General features: G+C 46.7%; 1 protein-coding gene across 1 annotated transcript in view; it reads left to right on the top strand.

The window, feature by feature from the left end:
* Positions 1–16,579, top strand: part of LOC141084135 (ras and EF-hand domain-containing protein-like) — a 107,488-nt gene extending 90,909 nt beyond the window's left edge. Inside the window, exons 13-17 of the mRNA XM_073568610.1 lie at positions 8,235–8,316; positions 13,103–13,217; positions 14,399–14,509; positions 14,599–14,675; positions 15,882–16,579. Coding sequence (XP_073424711.1) covers positions 8,235–8,316; positions 13,103–13,217; positions 14,399–14,509; positions 14,599–14,675; positions 15,882–15,978 — 482 coding nt within the window. The 3' untranslated portion in view covers positions 15,979–16,579. The remainder of the gene's footprint in view (positions 1–8,234; positions 8,317–13,102; positions 13,218–14,398; positions 14,510–14,598; positions 14,676–15,881) is intronic.
* The last annotated feature ends 1,238 nt before the right edge of the window (positions 16,580–17,817 follow it).

Below are 17,817 nucleotides of genomic sequence, written 5' to 3'. Positions count from 1 at the left end.
AGCAAGCTGGTTTCCATTGTAAACAGCGGGCACCTAAGAGCCGCTCGGTTCTTGGATACCCGCTGTTTACCCTAGATACCAGCGTGCACGCTGGTTTCCAAGGTAAGCAGTGGGTAACTTAAGAGTCGCGCGGATCCTAGTAACCCGCTGTTTACATTGGAAACCAGCGTGCAGCGTCGCTGATCGCTGGTCTGTCGCTGCCACACACAGCGATGCGCGCTGGCTAGCGGGAGACCAACGATCAAAAAATGGCCCAGGACGACCTTGCACGATCAGCGATACCCGGCAGGGGGGCTGGTCGCTGATCCATGTCACACACACAGATGTTGCTGGCCAGATCGCTGTGGCATCACAAAATCAGCGATCTCACTGGCGATATCGCTGTGTGTGTGACGTGGCCTTTAAAGTCAAGCAGCGCTCCTTCCCATCCAATCCGATCCCTGCCATGTGCATTCTATGTCTGATTGTCTGCAACTAGTAGGCGTACACTCGCAAAATTAATGCACATCCAAGTGCACATTTGCTCTTCAAGCAGGATTAGTCTATGAACCCATAGGTACATACATACAAATCCCGTTTTGCAGGGCGTTTATACATATGCCCCAACTGTACCACGGAGCATGTGCCTAAACAAAATGTGAAGGCACCATGACAAATAGTGGGGTCCATTTTCTTGTGTTTTTCGTTGTAAAAGTGAAAAAATTGGGGCTAAAGCAACATTTTAGGGTAAAAATTACAATTTTATTTTTTTAATTCGACTTTGTATTAATCCCTGAGTAGTACCCCAAGGGTTAAAACATTTTTTGGAGATCAATTTTGAAGTGTTTGAGGGGTGTTTTTTTTTTTTTTTTTTTTTTAAATGGTTTGTGGTATTTCCAATATATAAGCCCCTCAAAGTCCACTTAAATCTGACTAGGTCTCTAAAGAAACAAGTTTTGTAAATTCCTTGAAAAAATGAGAAATTGCTACTATATCTTTAACCCCTCTAACATCCTGACAAAATAAAACTTGGATTTTTATGAGTACTCACCGTAAAATCCTTTTCTCCGAGACGCTCATTGGGGGACACAGATACTGTGGGTGTATGCTTCTGCCGCTAGGAGGCTGACACTAAGTGAAAAAAAGAGGTTAGCTCCTCCTCCGCAGTATACACCCTCGCCCCTATTGCGGGCGGAAATCAGTTTGGTGCCAAAGCAGTAGGAGGACAAAAAAATCAGCCTTAATACAGGTACAACATGTCCAAAGGAAAACACCACCCCTATATCAAATAAGAAAACACATATTCATTTAAACAAGAGCCAACTGGCTAATAGGGTGGGTGCTGTGTCCCCCAATGAGCGTCTCGGAGAAAAGGATTTTACGGTGAGTACTCATAAAAATCCATGTTTCTCCTTCGTCTCATTGGGGGACACAGATACTGTGGGACGTCCTAAAGCAGTCCCTGGGTGGGAGATTGACTCACCGATCCAAGCTACATGCACCTCCTGTTTAAAGGTGCGCCACCGTTGCTTGGAGACTCCTTCTACCCAGGCTTGCATCCGCCGAGGCCTGAGTATGGATATTATGTTTGGCAAATGTGTGCAGGCTGGACCAGGTTGCTGCCTTGCAAACCTGTTCTGTCGAAGCCTGGTGCCGAAGCGCCCAAGAGGTGCCCACCGACCGGGTAGAGTGCGCTGTGATCCCTGCCGGAATCGGCGTGCCTCTAATGCAGTAGGACTCCTGAATAGTCAAACGAATCCATCTGGCTATAGTCGACTTTGCGGCAGCGAGTCCCTTCCTGCGTTCTTCAGGGAGCACGAACAGCGTGTCCGTCTGAGGAAAGGGTGCCGTCCGTGACACGTACCTCCGGAGGGCTCTTACCAGGTCTAACGTGTGAAGAGCCTTCTTCCCCCACGGTGCACCGCTGCTGGACAAAATGAAGGCAAAGCAACATCTTCAGTGATGTGACAAAGAGGACACGACCTTCGGCAGAAGAGGGGCTGGTCTGAGGACCACCTTATACCTATGGAAAGTGAGGAACGGAGCTCGGCAGGATAGAGCCGCCAGCTCTGAAACCCGCCTGATGGAAGTGATTGCCACTAGGGGAACAACTTTCCAGGAAAAGTACCTCAAAGCGATATCCTGAAGCGGTTCCAATGGAGCTTCCTGCAGAACACTTAGGACCATGTTAGGAACCCAGGCGTCCATCGGCGCCATATAGGGAGGTATCAAGTGGGACACTCCCCGGATGAAAAGTTTTCACCTGCAAATTGGTAGCAACCCTGCACTGGAACAGGACGGATAAGGCCGACATTTGTCTCATGCGGAAACCTGGGGCAAAGCCCGAGTCTAATGCTCTACCGACTGAGCTATCCGGGCTCTCTGAGCCCGACTGGAGAAAAACCAAGATGTTGGAGATCGAGAATCTTAGCGGAGAAACACCGCGGCCTCGACATCAAGCAAAGTACACCTTCCAGGTGTGGTGGTAAATTCATGCTGAAGCAGGCCTCCGGGCGCTAATCGTTGTAGCGACCACCTTGCTCCCGAACCCTGCCTGGGTTAGAATCCAAGATTCAACGGCCCTGCCTTCAATCACAGGGTCCCTGAGTTCGGGTGGCAAATTAGCCCTTGAGACGGTAGATCTGGGCGCTCTAGCAGGCGCCCAGGAACATCGGCGAGCAGCTGCCTTAGATCTGCGTACCACGCTCCACAGGGCCAGTCTGGGGCCAGCAGAATCGCCGGGCCCCCCTTCCGTCTTGATCCCTTTGCTGACTCTCGAGTAGTGGCAGTGGGGAAAATAGATATGGGAGGCGATACTGGTTCCATGGTAGAACCAACGCGTCCACTGCGAATGCCTGCGGGTCCCTGGCCCGAGCGACATATGTGGGCACCTTGGCATTCACTCTGGAAACCATCAGGTCCACATCCGGAGCTCCCCACAGTTGACAAATCTGTTGAAGAACTTTGGGATATAGAGACCACTCTCCGGATGCAAGACCCTGCCGGCTGAGGAAGTCTGCCGCCCAATTTTCCACGCCCGGGATGTGGACAGCCGAAATCACCGAGTGGTTTGATTTGGCCCACTGAAGAATGTGCTCCACCTCGCGCATGGTTGTTCTGCTGCGGGTGCCCCCCTGACAAATTATGTAAACCACCGCTGTGGCGATGTCCGATGGAATCCGGACGGGGCGGCCTGCTAGAAAGTGATGAAACTTCTGCAGAGCCAGCTGAATTGCTCGTATCCCCAACAAGTTGATCGGGAGGTGTGCCTCCTGTGGCGACCACCGTTTCTGGGTTGTGTGGTGGCGAAACACCGCTCCACAACCGAGGAGACTGACATTGATTGTCATTATCAACCCATGACATGGGGGGAACGGTTTCCCCTAGGCCAGAGAAGAACTGGTTATCCACCATCCGAACGACTGCCTGACTTGAGAGGACAGTTTGCACCACCGATCGAGCGTGAAAGGATTCTTGTCCCAGGCTGACACGAGGCGTGCTGCAGGGGGTGAAGGATGGAACTGGACGAAAGTTATCGCTTCGATTGCTGCCACCATTTTCCCTAGGATCCTTATCGCGGATCGGATGGTATGAGGGACTGGTTGGCGTAGTGTCTGGACTCCCTGCCGGAGACTAGCGCCCTTTCCTGAGGGAGAATTATCAACCTTCAGCAAGCGTCGAAGATCATTCCTAGGAAGGAGATCCTCTGAGCTGGCACAAGGGATGATTTCTTTGCATTGACCAACCATCTAAGCGGCAAGAGTATCTAGCATGATGTTGACACCTTCCTCACATGCCCGTATTGACGGGCCCTTGACCAAGAGGTCGTCCAGATAAGGCAAGATGACTATGCCTCGAGAATGTTGTGTGGCCCTGACAATTGCCATAACCTTTGTGAATACTCTGGGAGCCGTGGCTAGCCCGAAGGGTAGCGCTACGAACTGCAAATGCTGAACGCTGATGGCAAAGCGTAGCCGCCTCTGATGAGGAGGAAAAAATGGGAATATGCAGAAATGCGTCCTGGCTGTCAATTGAGGCCAAGTATTCTCACTGCTCCATGACCGCTATGACTGAACGGAGACTCCATCCGGGAATGTCTGATCCTGATGAATTTGTTCAGAAGCTTCAGGTCCAAAAAACAGGCCTGACAGACCCGTCCTTTTTGGGAACTGCAAAAAGGTTGGAATGAAATCCCTGAGCTCTTCTGTGTTCCGGCACTGGAACAATGACTCCGTTGTGCAGGAGCGACTTGATGGCTCCCAATAGAGCCCTTACCTGGGTATTCACCCTGGGAAGCCGGGAAAGAAAAAACCATCTTGGAGGGTATCTGACAAATTCTATTTTGTAACTGGAGGACACCCAATTCTTTTACCCATGCGTCGTGAGCGATGTTGGCCCAGACGTGGTGAAAACAGAGTAGGCGGCCGCCCACTTTGCTGGTGTCGTCTGGTAAAGACCTCGAGTCATTTGGCCGATGATCCTTAGGATCTGGGTCCCCTCGATCTGGCCTGTTGAGCACGCATTCTCCCCAATGGGTTGGCTCTATATGGCCTGCCGCTCCCTATCCTGATTGGGGCGGCCTGAGGTGGCGGAATTGGGCCCCGTAGTCCACCCGGAGTCTTTTAACGCATGACCCCGGACCGGTCTCCTATTCGGGTCCCGGACCAGGCTCAGGCTGCTTAGCGGCCACCACCTGACCAATGCTGTCACGCCCGGCCTAGAATGGCCGGTGGCACTGCGAAAGGCCCGAAAACGTGCCTGAACCGGGAGACGAAAATACGATTTAACCTTCTGTTGAGGGAGAAACCCGCTCTGTCCTCCTGTGGAGTCGGAGATAAATTGATACAAAAATTGGCGGCCGCACCGATAAGGCAAGGAAGTCAAGGACTTCTTGGAAGTAGAATCGGCCCGCCATGTCCTCAACCACAGGGCTCTTCAGATAGAGATTGCATTAGCGGCAGCAAGTGCTGAACAATTGGCCGCATCCAAAGACGCATTCAATACATAATCTCCGGCCATCGTCATCTGACATGTGACCTCCGAGATCTCTGCAGGTAGATCCTGCTCCTGCGTGACCTTGTTTAATGTTTCTGACTATGATATCATAGCCTTGGCTACCCAAGTTGCTGCGAACGAGGGAGCGAGTGCAGACCCTGACGCCTCATATACTGAACGACCTAGGCTCTCAATAAGGCAGTCCGTGGGATCTTTAATCGAGGAAACCCTAGGGACAGATAACCGGGTCTTAGTGGCCAGGCGTGAAACCGGAGGATCCACTATCGGGGATTCCATCGATTGTTTACGGAGGTCCGGAGCAAACGGATAACGTTTAGAGTGCCTTTTAAACCGAGAAAAAAGCAATTTTGGACGTTCTCTGTGCCACTGCACTATGTCCTCAAACTCCGGGTGAGAGGAACAAATTCTGTGCAGCCGCTTCACCCGTTTACCTGCCACTTTACGCTCCGTAGCCGCTGCGGTATCATCCTCAATCCCCAGGGTCTGATTGATGGCTTCTATGAGGCTGTCCACTGTTTCACGTGACCCTGGAGTGTCCAGGTCCATGGGCTCGTCTGAGTCACAATCTGAGGTCTGCTCGCTATCAACCACTGGTGACAGGGAGCGAGAAGCAGATCTTACGGATGCCGAAGGCACCGGATAGACTGGGCGACACCGTGTGGATTCGTTTCCCCCGGGTCTGCCTGGAGTGAGGGTGGCCCCTGCAGGCCGGAGGCTCCTGTGAGGTGGAGGGTTCCCTCTAAAGGCGGCGAGACACTGTCCCTGCCCCTATCTGGGGCTTGAAGGGATTCTATTGCTCTCGTAAGCGACGCCATGTACTGTGACAGTGATCGGGCCCACTCCGGGGCATTTGACACATTGGTCGCGGTCGCAGGGGAGGGCTCCTGGGCGCGTTTGGATTCACAGGCTTCGCATAAATGCTGCTCTGCGCCCGCGGAAACGCAACCCGACAAGAGATGCATGCCGCGTAAAAGAACGTGTGCGTCTTTGCTTTTGTTCGGACATGCTGTATCTGTCCGCTGCTGGGGATATGGGGAGGAGGTAGCCTCTCGGCCAGCACTTACCCCAGTCCTGCGCCCCCCCGTCCTGGATGCTCCTTTAAATCGCATGCCGACATCTGTGGCGCTCACCAGCCTGTAAAATCGCTCTAGGGGCGGTACTCCCATCTTGCGGCCTAGCCCATGCTCTGAAGCCGGGGCCTCGATTTTTACCGCCGCCGAGTGCGGGGCGGGCTGCCGGAAGTGACACGCGGCCCCGAGGGCGGAACTTCCGGCCGCGGCCTAGCTCCGGCCGAAGCCGCGGCCTCAATTTTTCCCATACCCGACCGGGGGGGGGGGCGCGGTACCAAAAGTGGCACTACTGACCGGCGCAGTGTTCCTGTCCTGACGGATCCAGATCCAGCAGGTATGTGAGGGGGTCTTTGATAAAAAATAGGACGGTGCAGGCACCCTAGCTCCATCTAACCCCTTCAGGGGGTGAGGAGAGGGACCGTCCGCCACCTTGCAGCACCGCCGTCTAGCGTTGGTGGAGCAGTGGGGGCCGCACAGACTAGTCTTGTGCCTCTGTGCAAGCCCATGGTTTCAATACCTAGGGGTGGACAGGGCTAAGTCTGGCATAATGTCCCACGTCGCGGGAGAGGATACGTGGAGGGATACTGGCACGTGGTCGCCCGTTGATGGTTTGGGGAAATCGGATCCTTTCAATAGGATGCGTTGCCCCTGTCTTATCTTCATAAAATAAAAAACAAAGAAAAAAATAGATGTCTGGGGAAAAGTCCCAGAGATGTCCCTCGGTGCGGGAAAGGATACGCGGAGACGATACTCAACGCGTGCTCGCCCGTTGATGGTTTGGGGAGATCGGGCCCTTTCAATAGGATCCGTCGCCCCTGTCTCATCTTCATAGTAAACTAGAAAAAAATAGTCTGGAGAGATCCAGACTGTGTGTGCCTCCATAGGACACTAAGCAAAAAACTGATTTCCGCCCGCAATAGGGGCGAGGGTGTATACTGCGGAGGAGCTAACCTCTTTTTTTCACTTAGTGTCAGCCTCCTAGCGGCAGAAGCATACACCCACAGTATCTGTGTCCCCCAATGAGACGAAGGAGAAATGCCATTTGAAGAATGATGCAGATGTAACGTTGACATACGGGAAATGTTATTTATTAATTATATGGTGTAGCATGACTAACTGGTTTAAGGATGTGAAGATTGAAAGTTTTAAAAATGTTAATTTTTCTAAATTTTTGCTAAAATTCCGGCATTTCAAAAAACGCAAAATGTATTTACCCAAATTTACCACTAATGTAAAGTACAATGTGTCACAAAAAAACAATCTCTGAATTATGAGGATTTGTGGAAGTGTTCTAGAGTTACCACAAAAGTGACACTGGTCAGATTTCATTAAGGTTAAAATTGACTCGGTCACTAAAGGGTTAAAAATTTCACCCAGCAAGCAAGCATTTTTCTCATTCTATCTGGTGATCAGCAGCCTATTTAGACTGAAAGATAAGGCCCCGTTACACATAGCGACCTCGATAGTGAGATCGCTGCTGAGTCACAAGTTTTGTGACACAACAGCGACCTCACCAGCGAGATCACTGTGTGTGACACTTATCAGCGACCGGCCCCCCTGCCGGGATCGCTGTAAGAAACCTCTGGAAATTTCTTTCGTCGCTGATCTCCCGTTGGCCACCACGCATCGCTGCGTGTGACAGGCGGGAGACCAGCGATGAGCTGGTAACTAACGTAAACATCGGGTATCCAAGGGACGTGCGTCCCTTGGATACCCGATGTGTACGTTAGTTACCAGCTCCCTGCATCAGCGCGCTGGTAACTAACGAACACAGCGACACCGCGCGCTCGGTGTCGCTGTGCTGATCGCTGGTGAAGCTGTCTGTTTGACAGCTCACCAGCGATCACATAGCGACTTACCAGCGATCCTGACACGTTGATATCGTTGTCGGGATTGCTGGTAAGTCGCTATGTGTGACTCCAGCTATAATTGTGAAATGAGCTTCCCACAACAATCGTTAAGTGTAAATGCACATTAATCTGTGGTGTGCCTCTCACCCACTGTGACACCTTTGTCCTGAATGTCGTGTTTGTTTTTCCACTTTGGATTACCTTGTTCACAGCGGATTGTCTTTCCTAAGCAGAGTTCATCTTCAGATCTATTTTATTCAGTAGTGTTTTGCCTATCTGGTTGCTATAAACATGTCAGCTAAGAATTTCTCTATTTTAGGAGTGGACTTTCAAATGAAGAAACTTCTAGTTGACGGAGATTATACAACCCTGCAGATCTGGGACACAGCTGGGCAAGAAAGGTGTGTGTGTGTGTGTGTGTAAACCTTGAAAATATGTGCATATCTACATTGATAAAATACCGCAGCCTTAAATAGCTGTAGTATGTAGCTGTAAATGGATATCAAATGATACAGTGACAAAAACAAAAGTATTTAACCCCTTCTATCACATTGGACATACTGGTACGTCCTGTTTGTAAAGTACTTCTATAAATGGATGGTCAAGGTGACTTTGCGCGTTCGTAACAGGAGTTTGGCTTAACTGATAGTGGAGTTCCTGCAGTAACAGCCGAGGCCAGTGCCAACACCGCCTTGGATATTTATTCCTCTAGATGCCGCAGTCGAACGATTTCAGCATTTAGAAGGTTGTAAGAGAGAGGGGACTCGATCGCGGGGTGACTGGGGATATCATGGACCCGGAGGTCAAAGAATGACCTCTGTGTCTACTAGGCCGGTATCGCTGATCGCTCTTGGAAAGCCCAGCACGCATCGCTGTATGTGACAGGCGGGAGACCAGCGATCAGCTGGTATCTAACGTACACATCGGGTATCTAAGGGACGTGCGTCACTTAGAAACCCGATGTGTACCTTAGTTACCAGCACGCTGATGCAGGGAACTGGTAACTAACGTACACATCGGGTTTCTAAGTGACGCACGTCCCTTAGATACATGATGTGTACGTTAGTTACCAGCTCCCTGTATCAGCGCGCTGGTAACTAATTTACACAGCGACGCCGCGCGCTTGGCGTCGCTGGTGCTGATCGCTGGTGAAGCTGTCTGTTGGGCAGCTCACCTGCGATCATGTAGCGACTCACCAGCGATCCTGACAAGGTGATATCGTTGTCGGGATCGCTGGTGAGTCGCTATGTGTGACGGGGCCTTAATACACTACAATGCATAAGTGTTGCAGAGTATTAGACAACTGATCAGTCCATGAAATGTTCAAGTCCCATAGAGGGAATGTGTAAAAAAAAAATACATAAATAAATTGTAAAGATATTTAAGAAAAAAAGCTACAAAATGAAGAAGAGTGAAAAAAACGCTTACAATATTGTGCCAATTAATACTCTTTTTAAGCAAAGACAAAAATAAAGAAAAACACATTCTGTTATCCCAGCATCTGGAGTGGCCCAATCCATAAAAACTGGCCTATTATTTAACCCCTGAAATGAACACTGTAACGGGGTAAAAACTTTTTTTTTTTTTTCATTCTGCCGCACAAAATGGAACAAAACATGATCAAAAATTGCATTCAAATAAGAATGGTATCATTGGAAAACATCTCGTCCCGCAAGACACAAGCTCCCACTCGCCTCGGTCAGCGGGAAATTACGTACTTATAGCTCAGAGTATGGCTTTTTTTTTATTTTTTTATTACAAAATTGATCTTGGTGTACAAAAGTAACCAAAACCTAAATCAAAAGAAACGCCTCGTCACTGTAATTCTACATACCTGAAGAATAAATCAGTATGATCACTTTTACCTCAAGGGGAACAATGTAAAAATATAAAGTATAGATAGAAAGTATTCTAAAAATATTATGTACCGCAAAATGATACCAAATGAGACTTGAAATCATCCTGCAAAAAAAACAAGCCTTCACATGTCAGGCAGCAGAAACATAAATTCAACCTCTCAAAATATGGCTAAGCAAAAAGTTTTTTTTAAGTGTTTTTAATGTGTAAAATTAGGAAAAGATAAAGTAATTTTATCATTAATATCACAAGTTAAAAAAAAAAAAAGAAAACCAATTTCTTGAACTGCTGATGGTTATTCATTCTGCTTCTCAAAAATCACAAAAAAGTTTGGTTCACATTTATCCTGTGCTCTATGCTGATCACTAGCATCAGGAGTTTCCATCTAAATCTCTGAGAAGCGGGTTTCAGACAAAACACCTGAAGAAGCATCTATAGTAGAGCGCTGGATGCGCATCCAATACACCGACAGTCCAGTGCCTCAAGGTAACAGGGAGGAGGACGAGGCTGTAGGAGGAGTGTGGCGTCTGAGTCAGCGCCCATCTCCAGCGCCATGAGGATAAGGCTGGCGGAAGAGTGTGGTCTTCGGCGCCTATCTCTGGTGACATGAGGATGAGGCTGGCGGAGGAATTTGGCGCCAGAGTCAGCTCCTGCATATACCGTGATCTCCAGCGCCATTTTATTGAAGACAAATTTGCACACAATGTCTTCAGCAAAATGGTGGCGGATAGCGCATGCCTTGACTCTTGCTTCATTTTATGTAAATATTTAACGCAGATGACATGCTGGAGGGAAGCAGGGGAAAGGGTGAGTAGGAGTGTTTTTATATGTAAATATGTATGTATTGAACAACAGCAGGGCAGGCAGGATGGGGGAGTATATAATAGGATGGGGGACCAGGCTGGGGGAACATACAGTGCCTACAAGTAGTATTCAACCCCCTGCAGATTTAGCAGGTTTACACATTCGGAATTAACTTGGCATTGTGACATTTGGACTATAGATCAGCCTGGAAGTGTGAAATGCACTGCAGCAAAAAAGAATGTTATTTCTTTGTTTAATTTTTTTTTAAATTGTGAAAAGTTTATTCAGAGGGTCATTTATTATTCAACCCCTCAAACCACCAGAATTCTGTTTGGTTCCCCTAAAGTATTAAGAAGTATTTCAGGCACAAAGAACAATGAGCTTCACATGTTTGGATTAATTATCTTTTTCCAGCCTTTTCTGACTATTTAAGACCCTCCCCAAACTTGTGAACAGCACTCATACATGGTCAACATGGGAAAGACAAAGGAGCATTCCAAGGCCATCAGAGACAAGATCGTGGAGGGTCACAAGGCTGGCAAGGGGTACAAAACCCTTTCCAAGGAGTTGGGCCTACCTGTCTCCACTGTTGGGAGCATCATCCGGAAGTGGAAGGCTTATGGAACTACTGTTAGCCTTCCACGGCCTGGACAGCCTTTGAAAGTTTCCTCCCGTGCCGAGGCCAGGCTTGTCCGAAGAGTCAAGGCTAACCCAAGGACAACAAGGAAGGAGCTCCGGGAAGATCTCATGGCAGTGGGGACATTGGTTTCAGTCAATACCATAAGTAACGTACTCCACCGCAATGGTCTCCGTTCCAGACGAGCCCGTAAGGTACCTTTACTTTCAAAGCGTCATGTCAAGGCTCGTCTACAGTTTGCTCATGATCACTTGGAGGACTCTGAGACAGACTGGTTCAAGGTTCTCTGGTCTGATGAGACCAAGATCGAGATCTTTGGTGCCAACCACACACGTGACGTTTGGAGACTGGATGGCACTGCATACGACCCCAAGAATACCATCCCTACAGTCAAGCATGGTGGTGGCAGCATCATGCTGTGGGGCTGTTTCACAGCCAAGGGGCCTGGCTATCTGGTCTGCATCCATGGGAAGATGGATAGCACGGCCTACCTGGAGATTTTGGCCAAGAACCTCCGCTCCTCCATCAAGGATCTTAAGATAGGTCGTCATTTCATCTTCCAACAAGACAACGGCCCAAAGCACACAGCCAAGAAAACCAAGGCCTGGTTCAAGAGGCAAAAAATCAAGGTGTTGGAGTGGCCTAGTCAGTCTCCTGACCTTAACCCAATTGAAAACTTGTGGAAGGAGCTCAAGATTAAAGTCCACATGAGACACCCAAAGAACCTAGATAACTTGGAGAAGATCTGCATGGAGGAGTGGGCCAAGATAACTCCAGAGACCTGTGCCGGCCTGATCAGGTCTTATAAAAGACGATTATTAGCTGTAATTGCAAACAAGGGTTATTCCACAAAATATTAAACCTAGGGGTTGAATAATAATTGACCCACACTTTTATGTTTAAAATTTATTAAAATTTAACTGAGCAACATAACTTTTTGGTTTGTAAGATTTATGCATCTGTTAATAAATCCTGCTCTTGTGTGAAGTTTGAAGGCTCTAACTTATTTGCATCTTTTCAAACCTGCTAAATCTGCATGGGGTTGAATACTACTTGTAGGCACTGTATAACAGGTTGAGGAAGCATATACCAGGCAGGGGAACCATATACAAGGATGGGGGAGCATATGCCACTCAGGGGAGCCATATACAAGGATGGGGAACATATACCAGGCCTAGCTATTGAACTCGTTCTATGCCCAGGTGGCGAGCTTTTTTATTTATAGCATTTTTATTGGTACATATTTATGCTTTGTGAAAGGGAACCTATCACCAGAAATAACACGGTTAATCTGCAGGTTAACAGGGTTATTATGCTGCACGCAGCCAGATGCAGCAGGGAGAAAATTAACTTTATTCTTCCAGCCAGCATTCGGCTTCAGTCATGGGGGTGGTGGCGCGGTGCTGGTTCAGTCAACACTCTGATTATACAGAGTGGCCACTCTAGCTGGGGCGCGGTTACAGCAGCTGCTCTGTATATTCAGAGAGGTGACTGACTCGGTGCCACCCCTGTGACCTAAACCAAATGCCATAAAAATTTGAATCAAACCACCCCTTTTTTTCCCAGATTAAAGCAATATACACTGTGTTTTCCTATGTTTGTAAAAGAACAATCAAAAGGGTCAATTTACAACCACCTCAGATTCCCACTAGACAACAGTGGAGGAAAATGCAACTATAGTAAATAGTTTATTTTAAAAAAGGGTGAACATTAGGGGTTTTGATGTTTTGGGTTTTTTTTCCCGTACAACACTGGAATTAACTAATATCTCAATCAACACATAGTTTCCAGTTGACAGTGTCCATAAAGAACAGAATAATCCTAGGTTTTGCATTTTACTTTCTGCTTTTGGTCACATTGTCACACATGTATTGTCTGTAATGTTCTAGGTTTCGCAGTATAGCAAAGTCTTATTTCCGTAAAGCCCATGGAGTGCTGCTTATGTATGACGTCACATCCCAAGCCAGCTTCCTCAATGTACGGCAATGGATTGATGAGATCAAGGTATAAAATGCTGATGTTTTACTCTGTGTTAAATATCGGGGTTCATTATTTTATTCCAATTATCACAACTATGAATACACAATAACCCCAGTTGCTTTGGGCAAAGCCCACACAATTTGTATCAAACCAATGTTTATTAAAGCCACTAAATCACCTGTTTAATTTTCTAAAATGTATTTATTTTTACTTATTTATATAGCGCCGTTAATTCCACAGCGCTTTACAGACATTATCATTGCTGTCTCCGATGGGGCTCAGTCTAAGTTCCCTATCAGTATGTCTTTGGAATGTGGGAGGAAACCAGAGTGGCCGGAGGAAACCCACGCAAACACGGAGGGAACATACAAACTCCTTGCAGATGTTGTCCTTGGCGGGATTTGAACCCAGGACCCCAGCGCTGCAAGGCTGCAGTGCTAACCACTGAGCCCTTCAAATATAAAATTGAAAAGTCATATACATCAGAATTTATACATGGGGTGATGTACAATACCTGAATAACAATAAAGCAAAAGAGTCGATTAACAGCTAGAACTCCCTGCATCCCCCACCATTATTTTGGATTATAAACTATAGCCAAAGACACATCTGTCAAAACCTCATACCTCTAGGCTGGGTGCACACCATTTGTAGCTAATTCCTTTATTCTGAGGCAAGTTTTCACCACATGGAATTTGAACTTTCAGCCATGAATCAGTTTAGAAGCGTTTTTAGTAGAACAGAATGAACCCACTGACAGATTCACAGTTAATTGGGTATTCTCAAGTTTGGAAGTTATCCACTATCAGTGAGGTGGGGAACAACTTACCGATCATTGGAACCCCCACCAAACCCAAGAATATAGGCTCTGAAGAGCCGTGTGTGAATGGAGCAGCGGTCAAGCAAACGCACTTCCACTCCGATTATTCTTATGGGAGTGCCGAAGACCAGGTGGGGGCAAGTCTCAACAATTTTGAGACCATCATATTAAGAATTATCTCCTGTCCCTCACATAGGGGCTAACTTTCAAACTTGAGACTACCCTTCTAACTCATTCTGCCTTTTATGTACAGGTTACCTTTCTAAGCAGTCCATATCCTTTTAGGTCCAACTATTCCTACACATTTCTGTAGTTTTATTTTTCTGCTGTAGTAGATGATATTCTTCTGTTAACCACATCCCCTGTGTTGTTTTCCGTATTGCAGAACTCCTGTGATAGATCAATACCGCTAATGCTCATAGGCAATAAAACAGACTTGAGGACAGAAAGCGGTGAATCTGGAATTCCGACTTCAATGGGGGAGAAGTTAGCCATGGTAAGCTTGGCATAATGCCAGCTGTCTAATCCATAAACTGTGATGTATGCAGAGTGGTGTGCCGAGCCTTATGTCTGGTGTATTCACAGGCCTACAGCTCCCTCTTCTGTGAGACCAGTGCAAAGGACGGCACCAATGTAGTGGAAGCTGTGCTTCATCTCGCCAGGTAATACCAGCACTAGTAAAGGTGTACTAACCAAATATGTTACTGCGGTATTCTAGCTATAAAGACTGGGAGAGGCAGGAGGAAGGCTAGCTGGCTGGATGCACAACCACATCTGCTTAGATTTATTCCCATGGGCACAGGATACAGCTATGGCCTACATCGTCCTCCGTACCCTCAGCTTTATACCTGGTTAGGGCAGCCTTATCCCACATAATATTTGTCTGTGTCAGCTATAATAATGCTCAGCTTAGTAATGGTGTCATCTGTTACCATCCAAGGATTTGTCTTGTCTGGTGTATAAGTAATCTTTTAAACCACTATTTATAAAAAAAAATAGGCCTAAAATGGTCTTCATTATTTTAAATCTGAGTCACATGGGGTAGATTCTTACTTTTCTTAAAGTAATTGTCCAGTTCAGACTACAGACTTCTGAATACAGTCCTGCGAGCTGTCGTGGTTCCCCAAGTATTACTAGTGAGTGCGGGTGGTCATCTGACCGTAAGCAACTGATTTGCATACTTCTAGCCACAATCTGACTACTCGATATCTCGGCCTCGCTCAGTTCACCCGTATCCGCCAGGCGGAGCGCGTCTACTCAGAATGTGGCCGGCAGTCTGCAGATCACATGATTGTGGTCACGAGACCACAAACTCTCATCCCCAGTGCTGGAGAATAGAGTTGAGTGAATTTGTTCGGCTTCCTGGATCTCGCCGGCTGATCGGCGCCGCAGCTGCATGTGTCGCGTCTGTGTCAGTCACAGCAAATGCATGGAGAGACTGTGTGTTGCACTATCCATGCATGTACTGTGACACAGCCGTGACACATTCAGCTGCAGCACTGAACAGCTGAGTGGCTGGTGCCATCCAGGAAGCCGGGTTCCCTCTGCAGCTTATTCGGTAAGCGCTATAGCTTGCCGAATAAGGGGAAACCCGAACAAATTTGCTCATCTCTACTAAAGAATATAGACAGCGAGAGCACCACATGCTGTAAGGATTCAGAAGTCTGCAGTCAAGTGAACAGACAGCTCCTTTAGGACAAAACAATAGATTCTAAACAGATAAAGGAAAGACTTTCAAGTCTCTTGGGTTTACTCCCGCTGCTAAAAAAAAAAAAGGGCATTGCAAAACTAAAACTAAATTTGCATTATGTGAACATTACGTTACCGGTGCAATATCAGGTCATGTAATTGACATTTTGTCTTTCCAGACAAGTAAAGAAAACTGTGGATGTCTCCAATGAAAACGCTGACACCGTGACTAAACTCAGTATTCCAGAGAAGACTTCCAGCTGCTGCAAGATTTAACCGGCACCCGGGTTGTCGTCCTGCGGACAAGATAAAAAACATGCGTCACTTTAATCGGATTACCTTGATGGCAGAATCCTCACCAGCATGGACAAGAAAAATTTTAACAAGCATTTAATGTTCATTTCTAGCACATAATTGTGAGCTCTCAGGGAACAAGCGCTGTATATTCTTATTGATAATTAATTCTTTATTTCTACTTAATTTGGATGTATTTTTATGACTTCACTGCCTGCACGTTTAGGTGGTTTTGGAATTTCAAGACTGATATTTTAACATTGGGCTGACTTCTCAGCTGCCAAAACTATTTCTGACCTGAACAATAATGAGAATTCTCAAGGTGACATAATTTTAGTATAAAACGTGTTCTGTGCCGTTTCATATGTTGCTGTGAAACGAGGCAGAACAGAAGAGAAATGCTCCTCTATGAGGTCTTTTATGTTTATATACTTGCTGCAAGTTTCTGTTGCACCGTGGGTAATTCTGGAACGGGCACCCTACATATTTGATGGCGATGACTGTGGACTACATGTTCTGATAGGACTGCAACATAAGAGCCTATGAACCTTTTTATGGTAAATAAAGCTTTTATTTAAGTATTTATGACAGCATTTGTCATATTTTGTCCCACTCACCACTACAAATTTGTTTTGTACTCAGAAATAAAACAAATCCCATGGACTATATGTTTGGGTCAGTGGAATATTTGGTGCAAAAATCTCCAAATAATTTCAACCAGATGTTGGCAGTGACTTTTTTTATTGTTTTTATACTCTTGATGGAAATACATTATTTCCATACAATTTTGCATCATAATTTGGAACATTTTTACACTTCTCACTGTACATAAGGAAGTGTGGCCTCTCATAGCCTGACAGGTTTACTATAATTTACACCAGATATTGCTCTAAATTATAGGGCAAAACTAACCCAGCCAGACATGCATTTGATTTTCCATCGATAGAGAACTGCATCAAATTTATTATTAGGTTCATGTCTCTTAATTAATTAGGCAAATTTGGCTCCAGCAACTATTCTGTATCACAGGGATGGGGAACCTCAGGCCATGAGGACTTTTACAGCCTGCAATGATCTTTTCTCCGACCCCTGGGCAGAATGTCTGGCAAAGCACTGCCAACCCTTTAATTCCTTCTTGCTCTGTCAGCATTTACTACTGAATGCTGTGGTACATGCAATGAAAGATTACATATTGATGCTGGCCTGTGCCAACATAAGGACATTCTTTGTGGGAGGAATTGACTGCTATGTGCTCTTGTCCCACAGAAAAGTGCAGCAACTCCAGCATTTCTTCTGATTTCTATAACCTAGCCCCATATTTTCTGTGATGTATGTACCGCAGCCCCCTTGTCTTTGTGATGTATGTACTGCAGCCCCTATGTTTCATGTGATGGATGTACCACAGCCCCCACTTCTCATGATGTATGTACCGTAGCCCCCACGTCTCATGTGATGTATGTACCGCAGCCAAACGTCTCATGTGATGTATGTACCGCAGCTTCAAACATAAAGATACCAAATGTAAATTTTTGGTGAAGAATCAACAAGTGGAACACAATTGTGAAGTTGAACGAAATTTATTGGTTATTTAAAATTTTTGTGGAAATTCAAAAGTTGAAAAGTGGGGCGTGCAATATTATTCGGCCCCTTTAACTTAATACTTTGTTGAGCCACATTTTGCTGCGATTACAGCTGCAAGTCGCTGGGGGTATGTCTCTATCAGTTTTGTACATCGAGAGATTGAAAATCTTGCCCATTCTTCCTTGACAAACAGCTCGAGCTCAGTGAGGTTTGATGGAGATCGTTTGTGAACAGCAGTTT

This window comes from Dendrobates tinctorius, unplaced genomic scaffold (assembly GCF_039654945.1).
Source record: "Dendrobates tinctorius isolate UK_male_01 unplaced genomic scaffold, ASM3965494v1 ptg000022l, whole genome shotgun sequence".
In the NCBI taxonomy this organism is placed as follows: domain Eukaryota; kingdom Metazoa; phylum Chordata; class Amphibia; order Anura; family Dendrobatidae; genus Dendrobates; species Dendrobates tinctorius.
Note: the sequence above shows the minus strand (reverse complement) of the source record. Positions and strands in the feature narration are given on the sequence as shown.